Here is a 14,978-nt window from a genome sequence, read left to right on the forward strand (position 1 = left end):
TCCTCAGCCTCCCAAGTAGTTGGGACTACAGGCACATGCCACCATACCTGTCTAATTTTTAAAAAAAATTTTGTAAAGATGAGGTCTCACTATATTGCCCAGACTTGTCTCAAACTCCTGGGCTCAAGCAATCCTCCTGCTTCGGCCTTCTAAAGGGCTAGGATTACAGGCGTGAGCCACTGTGCCCGGCCCCTTTTGTCTATTTTTAAGGTTGTTCTCTTAATGAGTTTAAGACTTCTTTCTATATTCTATATTCTGTACATGAGTTCTTTATCATGTCTGTATTTTACAAATGTTATCTCCTACTCTGTGGCTTATATTTTCATTTTAAGTGTCTTCTGAAGAGCAGAATTTTTAATTTTGATGAAGTACAGTTTATCTACTTTTTCTTGCGTGGTTTATGGCTTTTGTGTTTTATCGAAGAGTCCCCTGCCGAGCCCAGTTTCACTGGGGAGCAGCCATGTTGTCATGCTGGAAGTGGAATTCCACAGCTGATTTTGGTATACTGATCTTGTATTCTATACCCTTGCTAGATTTACTTAATTACTGCTAGTAGCTTTTCCGTAGATTCCTTTGAATTTTCCATGTAAACAATCACATTGTGAAAAGAATTTCATTTCTTTCCGATGCGTGTGCCTTTTCTTTCTCTCTCCTGCCTTATTATATACTAGTTAGGAGCTCCAGAACAACATGGACCAAGGTCCAATTCTACAGAACAGCCCTCACAGTGTGGTCTGGTCTGTACATTTTCCTTAACCTCTTCCCAGTTTTACTTCCTCACAATTCTCCTATACACATCCTTCCCTCTACAGCTGGCCAGGTTGCCTGTTTTTATCCTTACACGTATATTTTGCACTTCCGTCTTTGCACCTTTGCTCACCATGTTCATCTTGCCTGACACGGTCTTTGCTTCATTCTGTACGTATCCAAAGTCTATCTGTCTGTCAAGGTCTACAGCCTGTCTCTCTATCTTGATGTTCATTTTATCTCTTCACTCATTCTTCACTCCTGTCCAAATGGCCTCCTCATCGCCTTGACAGTAGATGCCATGTATTCCTTCTTTGGTATCTTTACTTCTGTATTTCTCCCACCTGGGAGGTCATTTCCTTCTCTATCATCCGCCCACCTGTCCATCCATCCATTATTAAGCATTAGCTACCTGCCAGGTATAATGGCTAGCATGCAAGCTCCATGACAGCAAGAATTTTTGTCTGTTTTGTTCACCTCTGTAATATAGTATTGAAAATGGTGCCTAAAACTGTTCATGTGACAGAGTATTAATACCCAGAATGTACAAGGAATTCAAACAACTCAATAGTAAAAACAAACAAACAAATAATGCCATTGAAATGTGGACAAATGACATGACATTTTTTGAAAGAAGACATACATGGTGGCTCATGCCTGTAATCCCAGCACTTTGGGAGGCCAAGACAGAAAGATCACTTGAGGCCAGGAGTTTGAGACCAGCCTGGGCAACATAGTGAGACATTGTGTCTACAAAAAATTTAAAAACAAAACTAGCTGGGTGTGTTGGCTCACACTTGTAATCCCAGCACTTTAGGAGGCCGAGGCAGGAGAAACGCTTGAACCCAGGAGTTTGAGACCGGCCACAAAAAGTAAAAAAAAATTACCTAGGCCCAGCGACTGGCACCTGTAATTCCAGCTACTTGGGAGGCTGAGGTGGGAGGATCACGAGTTCTGGAGGTTGAGGGTGCAGTGAGCCATAGTCCTGCCACTGCCCTCCATCCTGGGTAATACAGCAAGACCTGTCTCAAAAAAAAAAAAAAGAAAAAGAAAAAAGGAAGACATACAAATAGCCAAAAGGTATATGAAAAAATGCTCAACATCACTAATTATCAGAGGAATGCAAATTAAAACCACGATAAGATATCATTTTACCCCAGTCAGAAGAGCCATTGTTATAAAAAGACAAAAAATGAAGATGTTGATGAGGATGCAGAGAAAAGGGAACTCTTACACACTGTTGACGGGCATGTAAATTAGTATAGCCTCTATGGAAAATAGTATGGCGATCTCCCAAAGAACTAAAAATAGAACTACCATTTGATTCAGCAATCCCACTACTGAGTATCTACCCAAAAGGAAAGAAATCAACATAAATCAAAAAGATACCTGTACTCATGTCTATTATAGTACTTTTCATCACAGCAAATGTATGTGTTTTGTCTTAAATATGTTTGGTGAAACAGTGATCACTTATGTAAGACCTATCTGCCAGTTGAGTGGAAGACAGATGGAAGGAGGGTTAGGAAGAAGGCAGAGAAGTCAGCTAGGATGTGCTGTAATAACCCACGCAAAACTGATGGGCTGAAGCTAAAGCACTGAGGTGAGACGGCACAGATTCCAGGGTACATCAGGGGGTTGAAAAGACACAATTTGTTGAGTAATAAGATGAAGGAGATAACAGAAAGAGAGTGTCTAGGATGGCTTATAGGTGCCTGAATTTGGAACATAAATTAAGGTATTAAGGAAAAAGATTTGGGAAAGAAAGTGAATTGGGGTAAATACATACAAAATGTGAGCTGCCTGCAGGGGCAGCCCAATAGATTTTCAGAGGAACTAGGCTCAGAAAAGTAATCTGGGTTGGAGGTACAGACAGTGTGGAGTGTAGTAAATGCAGGGAACTGAGATGAGGAGGAGATTAAGGACCACCAAATTAGAGTAGGCGGAGGAGGAGGGAACAGAAACAAGAGCTCAGCAGGGAACAGGCAGACGGCTTATTTCTTACTCAACCTCTGGTTCTCAGCTTCAAGACGCATTCACTGAGAAGCAATCCTTGGTCTCCTCAGTTTGAGGTAGATACTTCTCTTTGTGCTCCCACCTCACATTGGGCCTGTCCTTGTAGTATTTAGCACATTACACACATACGAGGTGCTTCGTGACTCAGAACCCCACAAGACACAGAAGTGTGCCTTAGTCACCACTGCACCTCCAGGGTCGAGCACCATGCCTGGCTGGCATGTGCACTAAAAAAACACATTTGTTGAGTGAAATGTGCCTTTGACAACACTTAGTGTCCTTTTAATGCACGTCTGTTGCCATCTCCTTGACGTGATTCCAAGAGAATGAAGACCATGTTATTTACCTCTCTGCAACCTTAGGATCTAGCACCCTTTTCTACATAGACAACACTCCACAAAAATGTTCTGATGACGATAGTATGAGGGAAAGGTTCAATAAACCACCACTCTACTTTCCACTGAGTAGTTTTTGCCTACCAACTTAATCATAATGGAAACACAGTTTTCACTCTGAGTTTGCTTATTCAGCATGTGTTTTTGCTTACTTCTCCCCATCCTTTGAAAATAACTTGAATTTTTTATGTTATTAGCTGGTATTATATTTTAAAGCAAATTTTAAAAAGACACTCAAATTCTGTAAACAACTCTGTATTTCTCTATAGTTTTAAACCTCTTCCCTAACAATGTACTTTTATTTACATGATTTTAGTGATCTTATTATTATATCCATAATAATGTTATGAGATGAACAGGTTAGAATTTTTCTTTTCTCTGAGACAGCGTCTCGCTCTGTTCCCCAGGCTGGAGTGCAGTGGTGCAATTATAGCTCACTGTAACCTCCAAATCCAGGGCTCGAGCAATCCTCCTGCCTCAGCCTCTAAGTAGCTGGGATGACAGGAGTGTGCCACCATGCATGGCTAATTTTAATTTTTTTGTTTTTTTTGTAAAGACAGGGTCTCACTATGTTGCTCAGGTTGGTCTCAAACTGCTGGCCTCAAGCGATCTGCCCACCTTTACCTCCCAAATTGTTGAAATTATAGGTGTGAATCATGCACCTGGCCTAGGCTAGCAATTATGATTCTTCTTTACACATGAGGAAGCAGTAATGTGGAAAGATTAATTAAATGACTTGTCATGCTTAGAGTCAGTTAAGTAACATTTTTCACTAGACCATGATCATCACATGAAGAATACCTGAAGACTGACATGTTATTTATTACATAAAAATTTGTAAAATTGCTAATTGGCTTTTTCCAGTCACCAAGTTAAAACTGGATAATACTGAATCTAACTTTATATTAAGAGGTTAAACTTCTCTGACATTTACCTTCATTGCATGACTGAGTTTGCAGACTCAACTTGTAAAATGGGTTTACTCACTATATCAGTCCATTTTGTGTTGCTATAAAACAATACTTGAGACTGGGTAATTTATAAAAAAAGTTTACTTAGCTCACTGTTCTGTAGGCTGTGAAGTTCAAGGGCATGGCTCTGGCTTCTGGTGAGAGCTTTCATACAGCATCAAAATATAGCAAAGAAGGTCAACAGGGAAGCAGACATGTATAAATGGGAAAACCTGAGGGGGTCCTGCTTTATGACAACCCACTCTCTCAGAGACTAACCCATTCCCATGAGAACTAATCCAGTCTCCTGAGAGCAAGAATGAATTCACCACCACAACGGCACCAAGCCATTCATGAAGAATCTAATCCCATAACCCAAACAACTCCCATTATGCCCTACCTCCCAACACCAAAACATTAGGGATCAACTTTCAACACAAAGTTTGGTGAGGACAAACAAACCACATCCAAACCAAAGGATTCACCCTTCAATGTGAGTCCCTAATATGTAACATATGAACTCTAAGGTGTGTTCTTTGCCAGAGAATAAAAGGAGGCTCTAAATCTAACTCCCTCATTACAATAAACATTATAGCCAGAACGATTTGCCAGAAATGTTCAAACAAGTCGGTTTGTCCACATGGCCCCCCCAGCCATGTGGAACTGTGAGGCAATTAAACATCTTTTCTTTATAAACGACCCAGTCTCAGGTAGTTCTTTATAGCAGTGTGAAAATGGACTAATACAGAAAATTCGTACCAGGAGTGGGGTGCTCTTACAAAGATACCTGAAAATGTGGAAGCAACTTTAGAGCTGGGTAATGGGCAGAGGTTGGAAAAGTTTGAAGGGCTCAGAAAGAAAAGAAGATGTGGGAATGTCTGGAAATTCCTGGAGACTTGTTGAATGGTTTTAACCAAAATGCTGATAGTGATATGGACAATGCTAAGGTGGTCTCAGATGGAGACAAGGAAATTATTGGGAATTGGAGTAAAGGTCACTCTTGCTATGCTTTAGCAAAGAGACATTATGCCCCTGCCCTAGAGATCTGTGGAACTCTGAACTTGAGAGAGATGATTTAGGATATCTGGCAGAAGAAATTTGTAAGCAGCAAAGCATTCAAGAGGTGACTTGGCTTTTTCTGAAGGTGTACCATCATATGCATTCACAAAGAGATGGTCTGAAGTTGGAACTTACGTTTAAAAGGGAGGCAGAACTTAAAAGTTTGGAAAGTCTACAGCCTTACCATGTGGTAGAAAAGAAAAACCCATTTTCTGGGGAGAAATTCAAGCTGCCTGCAGAAAATCTGCATAAGTAATGAAGAGCAGAATGTTAATTGCCAAGAGAATGGGAAAAATCTCTCCAGAGCATTCTAGAGATCTTTGCTGCAGCCCCTCCCATCACAGGCCCAGAGGCATAGGAGCGAAAAATGGCTTCGTGGGCTGAGCCCAGGGCCCTGCTGTTCTGTATAGCCTCAGGACATGGTGGGCACCCTGTGTCCCAGCCATTCCAGCTCCAGCTGTGGCTAAAAAGAGCCAAGGTACAGCTCAAGCCATGGCTTCAGAAGGTGCAAGCCCCAAGCCTTGGTTGCTTCCACATGGTGTTGGGCCTGCAGCTGCACAGAAGACAAGAGTTGGGCTTTGGGAGCCTCTGCCTAGATTTCAGAGTATGGAAATGCCTGGATGTCTAGGCAGAAGTCTGCTGCATGCAAGGGCTGAGCCCTCATGGAGAACCTCTGCTAGGGTAATGTGGGTTTGGAGCCCCCATACAGAGTCCCCACTGGAGCACTGCCTAGTGGAGCTGTGAGAAGACAGCTCCATCCTCCCCACCTCAGAACGGTAGATCCACTGACAGCTTGCACCATGTGCCTGGAAAAGCTATAGGCACTCAATGGCAGCCCCTGAAAGCAGCCATGAGGGCTGTACCCTGTAGAGCCACAGGAGCAGAACTGCCCAAGGCCTTGGGAGCCCAACCTTGCATCAGTGTGCACTGGATGTAAGACATGGAGTCAAAGGAGATTATTTTGGAGCTTTAAGATTTAATGATGGCCCTTTTGGGTTTCGGAAATGCATGGGGCCTGTAGCCCCTTTGTTTTGGCCAATTTCTCCCACTTGGAATGGGAGCATTTAGCCAATGCCTGTACTCTCATTGTATCTTGTAGGTAACTAACTTGCTTTTGATTTTATAGGCTCATAGGTGAAAGGGATCTCCCTTGTCTCAGATGGGACTTTGGACTTGGACTTTTGAGTTAATGCTGGAATAAGACTTTGAGAGACTGTTGGGAAGGCATGATTGTGTTTTGAAATGTGAGAAGGACATGAGATTTGGGAGGAGCCGGGGCGGAATGATATGGTTTGGCTCTGTGTGCCCACCAAATCCCATCTCAAATTGTAATTCTCACATGTCGAGGGAGGGACCTGCTGGGAGGTTGTTGGATCACAGGTGTGGTTCCCCTATGCTGTTCTCATGATAGGGAGTTCTCACAAGATCTGATGGTTTAAAAGTTAGTGGCAGTTCTTCCTTTGCTCTTTCTCTCTCCTGCTACCATGTAGGAAGGTGCTTGCTTCTGCTTCACCTTCTACTATGCTTGTAAGTTTCCTGAGGCCTCCTCAGCCATGTGGAACTATGAGTCAATTAAACCTCTTTTCTTTATAAATGACCCAGTCTCAGGTAGTTCTTTATATCAGTGCAAAAATGAACTAATACACTGCCCAATTGATTGACTGTCCATTTCATGAAAGATTTTTCTGCAGCATGCAATGCTATTTGATAGCAATTTACCCACAGTAGAACTTCTTTCAAAATTGGAGTTAGTCTTCTCAAACTCTGACACTGCTTTATCTACCAAGTTAATATAAAATTTTAAATCCTTTGTTTTCATTTCAACAATGTTCACAGCATCTTCGTCAGAAATACATTGGGTCTCAAGAAACCACTTTCTTTACTCATCCATAAGAAGCAATTCTTCATGTGTTCAAGTTTTATCATGAGATTGCAGCAATCCAGTCACATCTTTAGGGTCTACTTCTAATTCTCATTCTCTTGCCATTTCTTTCATATCTGCCTCCACTGAAGTATTAAACTCCTCAATGTCATACATTAGAGTTGGAAGCAACCTTTTTGAAACCCCTGTTAATGTTGACATTTTAACCTCTTCCCTGAATCATGAATGTTCTTCATGGCATGTAAAATGGTGAATCCTTTCCAGACAGTTTTCAATTTGCTTTGCCCAGATCCATCAGAGGAATCACGATCTATGGCAACATCCTTACAAAATGTATTTCTTGGCTGGGCGTGGTGGCTCACGCTTGTAATCCCAGCACTTTGGGAGGCTGAGGCGGTCGGATCACGAGGTCAGGAGATCGAGACCACGGTGAAACCCCGTCTCTACTTAAAAAATACAAAAAATTAGCCAGGCGTGGTGGCGGGCGCCTGTAGTCCTAGCTACTCGGAGAGGCTGAGGCAGGAGAATGGCGTGAACCCGGGAGGCGGAGCTTGCAGTGAGCCGAGACTGCGCCACTGCACTCCAGCCTGGGTGACAGAGCGAGACTCCGTCTCAAAAAAAAAAAAAAAAAAAAAAAGTATTTCTTAAATAAAACTAAAAAGTCAATCATGGCTGTAATCCCAGCACTTTGGGAGGCTGAGGCAGGCAGATCACAAGGTCAGGAGTTTGAGACCAGCCTGACCAACATGGTGAAACCCCATCTCTACTAAAAATACAAAAAAAAAAAAAAAAAAAAAAAAAATAGCCAGGCATGGTGGCATGTGCCTGTAATCCCAGCTACTCAGGAGGCTGAGGCAGGAGAATCGCTTGAACCCGGGAGGTGGAGTTTGCAGTAAGCAGAGATCACACCACTGCACTCCAGCCTGAGTGTGACAGAGGGAGACTGTCTCAAAAAAAAAAAAAAAAAAAAGGTTGAAATGACTCTTTGATCCGTGGGCTGCAGAATGGATGTTGTGTTGGCAGGCATGAAAACATTAGTTTCCTTGTATATCTCCATCAGAGCTCTTGGGTGACCAGCTGCATTGTCAATAAGCAGTAATATTTTGAAGGCAATCTTTTCCTCTGAGCAGCAGGTTTCAAAATATTCAGTAAACCATGTTGTAAACAGATGTACTGGTATCCAGGCTTTGTTTTTCCATTTATAGAGTACAGGCTGAGTAGATTTAGTTAATTCTTAAGAGTCTTAGGATTTTTGGAACGGTAAATGAGCACTGGCTTCAACTCAAAGATAGCATCAGCCTTAGCCTCTAATGAGAGTTAGCTTATCCTTTGAAGTTTTGAAGTGAGGCATTAACTTCTCCCTTCTAGCTATCAAAGTCCTAGATGGCATCTTCTTCCAATAGAGGGTTGTTTCGTCTATATGAAAACTCTATTGTTTAGTGTGGCCACCTTCATCAATGCACTTATAGCTAGATCTTCTGGATAACTTGCTGCAGCTTCTCCATTAGCACTTGCTGCTTCACCTTGCACTTTTTGTTTTGAAGACAGCTTCTTTTCTTAAATCTCATGAACCAATCCCTGCCACCTTCAAACTTTTCTTCTGCAGTTTCCTCACCTCTCTCAGCCTTCATAAAACTGAAGAGAGTTAGGGATTTGCTTTGGATTAGGCTTTCGTGTGAGGCAATGCTGTGGCTGCTTACATCTAGCCAGATTGCTAAAACATTCTTCATATAAGCAGTAAGACTGTTTCACTTTCTTATCATTTGTGTATTCACTGAAGTAGCACTTTTAATTTCCTTCAATAACTTGTCCTTTACATTCACAACATGGCTGTTTGGTGCAAGAGGCCTAGCCTTCAGCCTATCTCAGCTTTTAACATGCCACCTTCCTCATTAAGCTTAATCATTTCTAGCTTTTGACTTAAAGTGAGAGACATGCAATTTTCCCTTTCACTTGCACACACAAAGCTGTTGTAGGGTTATTAATTGGGCTAATTTCAATATTGTTGGTTCTTAGGGAATAGGGAGGTCCAAGGAGCAGGAGAGAGATGGGGAAACTGCCAGTTGGTGGAGCAGTCAAAACACACACAACCACTTATCAATTAAGTTTGCTGTCTTCTATGGGCATGGTTTATGGTGCCCCAAAACAATTACAACAGTAACATCAAACATCACTGATGACAGATCACCATGTCAGATATAATAATAAAAAAGCTTGAAATACTGTGTGAATTATCAAAGTGTGACACAGAGACACAAAGTGACCATGTGCTGCTGGAAAAATGGCACCAACAGACTTGTTTGCTGCAGGTTTGCCACAGGCCTTCAATTTGTAAAAAATATAGTATCTATGAAGCATAATAAAGCAAAGTGCAATAAAATGAGGAATGCCTGCATACCTACAAACTATAATAATTTAGATACATTACACTTTACATTTATATGTTTTTCTCTTCTAAGCAAAATAAGCAATGCCAATTTGCATGAAATAGCTTTAGAAATAAGGAAATTCTGTGAGCATCATAATCATCTTTCCCTCTGTACGGGGTGGCATGTAGTTATCATCCAAACTGGCATTGTTGAAGGGAAAGAGGACGTTATCAATAATTCTGCTGGGGCAAACCAGGACTGTCCTGGGCAAACCCATTTGACCTTCAGCCCATTTTACAATCATGCTACCTGGGAGAACACTTTCCCTACGTGATCTCTTTGATCCTAATCATCTGATATACACATAACAATGACACCTTCTCTCCTTTCTTTCACTGACTCAATTTAATCTCTGGATCTAGCTAAATAGCTAGAGATACATCTTTGAGCTATAATGTCTGGCGAAGGGCTTCTTCCTCACTTGCTTCAAGGCCACATACTCTAAATGGTTCTCACTGGGATCTATTTGCCATTTTGTCTATGGCTTTCACAAAGGGATGTTTAGAAACCCGTTGTTTATTTTCCTCAACAGAACGCCATAATCCCAAATGTTGAAATCTTGAAAAATCAAAATCCTTAAAGTCTAAAATCCCAAAAGATCAAAATCCTGAAAATATAATTCTGGAAAAAATAATTTAAAAATTCTTTAAAAGATATTTCTGTACACTTTTAAAAGGGAATTTGAGAAACATACAAAAACATGATAGAACACTTTATAAGCCACTTTACACAATAAAATAGACAATAATAAGATATACATTTGTGCAAGCATAAACACTCAGGTACACTAATGACAGTCACATAGGCATAACAGTTAGAAGCAGACAAACCTTATTCATAAAGAGGTCAAACAAAGGAAATGTATAAATGCATATCACTAAGGATCGTAATGGTGTGCAGCCAGTGGTATAAATGTGTTCCTTTGAAATGCCATGACAAACAACCTAAGCCTTTTCACAAGATTGCTCAAAAACCATGATGGGTCACCACCACCACATACACAGTCCCCAGAGCCAAGATCTTGAGAACTTCTATCTTTCACAAACACAGATGTATAAAAAGGACATCTTTTCATTTGTTGAGGAACTATCAGTGTTTTTACATACATGCACAATGCTAATACACAAAGTCAAATTTGTGATAATGCACTTTCTGGAGTCAGATTTGCAAAAAACACATAAAATGAATTAGAACTCTAAAAGGCTTTACACAATCTACACCTCCAGAATTGGAAATGATGTGAAGATGAAATACATAGCATAGTGAATTGTAAAAACAATGCTGACAATTTAAAATAGTGAAAAAAACTGAAAATAGAGAAAGAAAAAAAACTAAAAAAGAAAATTAGACAAATGAAAGAGTATTACAGGGATGGATTATGAGCAATTGAACAGAGACAGTCCATTAGAGCAGGCTGACTTTCACAATCATTACCTATATTTTGATTTCTTGCATCACGATGAATAGCTGCTTTTTTTCTTTTAAGACATGGCTCTCCTTGGAGAATACATTCACATTCATTTTCAATGTGGTTCTGATCTTTTTGAAACTCTTCTATGATTTGATATAAACTGACATGAGCATTCCTTATTAAATTTTCGCAGCCAGGCGCAGTGGCTCATGCCTGTAATCCCAGCACTTTGGGAGGCCAAGCCAGGCGGATCACTTGAGGTCAGGAGTTCAAGACCAGCCTGGCCAACATGGTGAAACCCCATCTCTACAAAAATACAGAAAAATTAGCCAGGTGTGGTGGCACGTGCCCGTAGTCCCAACTACTTGGGAGGCTGAGGGAGGAGAATCGCTTGAACCTGGGAGGTGGAGGTTGCAGTGAGCCAAGATCATGCCACTTACTCTAGCCTGGGCAAGAGAGTGAGACTCTGTCTCTAAATAAATAAATACATTTTCCTGTCTTATGCCATGCTTCTATGTTATTTTGGGTAAAAGGAAATCCATTCCACATGCACCCATATACAGAACATGAATTTGGTGGAAACAATACTGGTGATGGAAGAGCAGCACCATTTCATGTAATCTTATCCTAACACGCACATGATTATTTTCAAACCAGTCAGTAACTTTACTGGCCTCTTCAGGCAAATGCGGCTTTAATTTATTAAAAGCTCCTGGAATGTCGTAAGTTGGAGGGAATGCCCATGCAGGCAAATAATGTATTTTTAAAGTGAGGTTTTCGGATTTCAGTGTTGCCAAATTGTGTAGCCAACCCGCTCATCTGAATTTTCCGCCAAATGCATTGGGCTGAATGGAAAAAATAAACTTTATTGGTAACATCTTGAAATTCACTTTAGATGCCTTCATCGCACCTAACTCTATATCTGTGTTTGAGGATTCAATTACAATCCATTTTCTTTTGCAAAGTCCTCCAAATCTTCAAATAAGTATATATAAACTGCTTCACATTTTCCAGTCATTAATACATAAAGGAGGGAATAAATTCTAGAATTTGTGGATTCAACGGGGCATAAATTCTATATAGTTGATAAAACAAAAAGTAGGGATAGTTCTGAAAGTGCCATCCATTAGCCAACGTGAAGCATGTGCTGATTTTTCTATATTAGACTTAGAGGTAAATATAAGAAGTCTGTCTTCTTTGACAGTCAAATCACTAATCAAGAATAGGTCACCATTTAATGTTTTTTTTGTGACACTAGAGAAACCTTAATATCAGCAAGTGTCTTTGGTTCAGAAGGTCCCTGGGCTTGTTGAATTCCTTTTATTCTCTGATGAAGGGCATTTTTTGAAGGCAAATATAGCGTTATGTGTGAAGGGGTAGAAGTTGTACATGACAGCATAATTTGGCAGAGAAGATTTCTTGTATTTTTTGCCAGTATTTTCACTTCTATGATCTTCAAAACACTCATTACACTTGTATTCTGAAAGTGGTTGTGGTCTACAAACTTTATAAGTATATGCTATCCATTTGAAAGTCTGGTTATTGCCAGCTGTTGCAATTAAGCAATTTTCTGCTTTCAAAGCACCGATAATAATTAGCTTTAAAATTTTTATCTTTCACCATTAGGTAGCCTCATACACTTAACTTACCATAGTCTTTTTTAGCGGGAACAATATCACAGATCTCTTCCATTGTGTTGTAAGAAATACGGTAAGAAGGAATAATATTTGGCTTCCCCAGTGGCAAATCTGTATTAGTCAGAGTTCTACAGAGATACAGAACCAATAGGATGTGTATATAGATAAATGAGAGGGGATTTGTTAAGGGGAATTGGCTCATGTAATTATGGTGGCTGAGAAGTCCCACAACAGGCCATCTGCAAGCTGGAGACCCTAGGATGTCAATGACCCTAGGAGCTTTTCAGCTCAGACTGAAAGCCTCAGGACCCAGGGGGCTCCTGGTGTATGTCCTGGAGTCCAAAGGCCAGCAAGCCTGGCGTTCTGATGTCTAAGGCAGCAGAAGATAAGTCTGTCCCAGCTCTTAGAGAGATACCAATTCACTTTCTTTATCTGTTCTCTTCCAGCCTCCAGCCAACTGGATGTTACCCACCAACTCTGAGGGCAAATCTTCCCTATCTACTCCACTCAGATTCACACACTATCCTTCTCTGGAAACACCCTCACAGACACACCCAAAATAATGCTTTCCCTGGTTTCTAGGTATTCTTCAATCTAGTCAAGCTGACACCTATAATTAAGTCCACAAGTTCACCCCTTGTCAACCTGGCATCCATATGCATCTCCTTAAACCATACTTAATTTTTAAATGAAGATAAAAATAAAGTGATAGTTCCACCTAACATGATTTTACTATCCTGTGATTGGAATTTTCAGGACTATGGACATTAGGGATTCTAGACTTTAGGAATTTTCATCTTTTGGGACTTCAATATTTGGGACTGTGTCTTTTGGGATTATGATCCAAACCCCCTTTAAAAGGCGAGTGTTGCCAATTACAACAGCTAAGGCCCCAGTGCTCCCTCCTGAGTACTAACAGGTTGTGCTTCCACCACACAGGACAAAGTAAGATGGGCTGTTTAAAATGATGGGCCTTTATCTGATTATGCTTAAAGACTAGTTGCCGGGCCTATTCCTACACTTCCCTGGTTCTAAAGGAGGGTATAATTTCACTGAGGAAAAATGACTGAACAGAAATTCCAAAGCATTACCAGTGGCGAGAGCAGCTTTTAGCTCTTGAGATAGGTTACAGACTTTGCATTTTCCCCTCTAAAACAGATCTATCCAAATAAAAGTACTTTTGACAGTTTCTAAACCTCAAACACAGTATATACCTTTGTTTATATTTCAGAAAAAGGAAATAAAATATCAGTAGATGTGAGTTTTTTGTTCTTATATCTTTTTGTCTGGTTCTATTGCCCTTTTCAATATAATGATATTTTAAATTCATTGAGAAATGTCTAAAACCAGCTAATATTAAAGATCATTTTCACATAGATTAATCTCACTGCAAATACACTTGCTTCCTTTATTGTTTTACTTAAATATGTGCGATCATTTGATTCACAAGTGTTATCACAATAAATTTTAAGCTCCATGAGGGCATTGCCTGGAAACGTGAAGAGAGAATCCAGTGATTTACATAGTCAGTATAAACCATTTGGCCCTTTTTATTCTTCTAGGCTTGTAATATATATTAGGTTAAAAAAAACGTTTTTTAAATGCCGGTTTAGAGGTCTCCTGGAAGTAAAATGTTTAATTATTAACCATTAGTGATATTAAAATATTTATATGCCTTTTAGTTCTACTTAATTGAAATTGGTGGAGAGTGATGGAGGCAGTACTTTACTTGGCATACAACAGCATTATCAGTTTATCTGAAAAAGTAAGATTTCAGACATATCCTTCTTCTGAGACCCTAGATGGATTTGTCTGAAGATCATTTCTGTTAATGCAATGTTTTTATCTTCAGCCACTACAAATGAAAGAAAGTCTATGTTTCAAAGTGGAATTAAAAAAAAAGAATTTATCACATAAGTTACTACCATAAAAAAAAAACCCTGCCACTCTTACATCCATCTTAAGTGCTCTGTAACACATTTTGGTTAGAGGTGGAAAGTATTGCATTTCCATATCAATTTGTTTCTTTGTGGGTATTGTATTTTCACTTCACAGCTCAAAGCAAAATAGTGGGAAATGATTCAGATGAACAAGCAAATGAATGTTTTATAATGTGGAAGACACTTGTATTCGTGATTTTACCTGATCTGTCCACGAACCAGTGGTCTGTTCTTTGTCCTACTCATGTTTGAGTCAAATGGCACCTCAAAAAACTGTAAAAAGAATGAAAAAAGACAGAAAATATTAACTATAAAACAATTCTTTTCTTCTGCTTTAATACTGCACATTTTTTCTGTAGTAAACTTCATTTTAATTTTGATAGTATAAATCAATACCCTGGCACTTCTTGAAGAAAAATTCCAAAAACAAACAAAAAACCAAAACAACAACAATTTGCACTAGGTGTCAGGAATATCTACTTTTATCCACTTTGAAAATCACTTGTTAAACA

The 14,978-nt window shown here is 39.9% G+C and overlaps 1 protein-coding gene across 1 annotated transcript in view; it reads right to left on the bottom strand.

Annotated features, from left to right (window-relative positions):
• Nucleotides 1–14,978, bottom strand: part of LOC100586480 (protoheme IX farnesyltransferase, mitochondrial) — a 142,515-nt gene that overhangs the window by 35,440 nt on the left and 92,097 nt on the right. Inside the window, exon 5 of the mRNA XM_030799997.1 lies at nucleotides 14,669–14,739. Within this exon, the coding sequence (XP_030655857.1) occupies nucleotides 14,669–14,739 (71 nt within the window). The remainder of the gene's footprint in view (nucleotides 1–14,668; nucleotides 14,740–14,978) is intronic.

This window comes from Nomascus leucogenys, chromosome 19 (genome assembly GCF_006542625.1).
Source record: "Nomascus leucogenys isolate Asia chromosome 19, Asia_NLE_v1, whole genome shotgun sequence".
Classification (NCBI taxonomy): Eukaryota; Metazoa; Chordata; class Mammalia; order Primates; family Hylobatidae; genus Nomascus; species Nomascus leucogenys.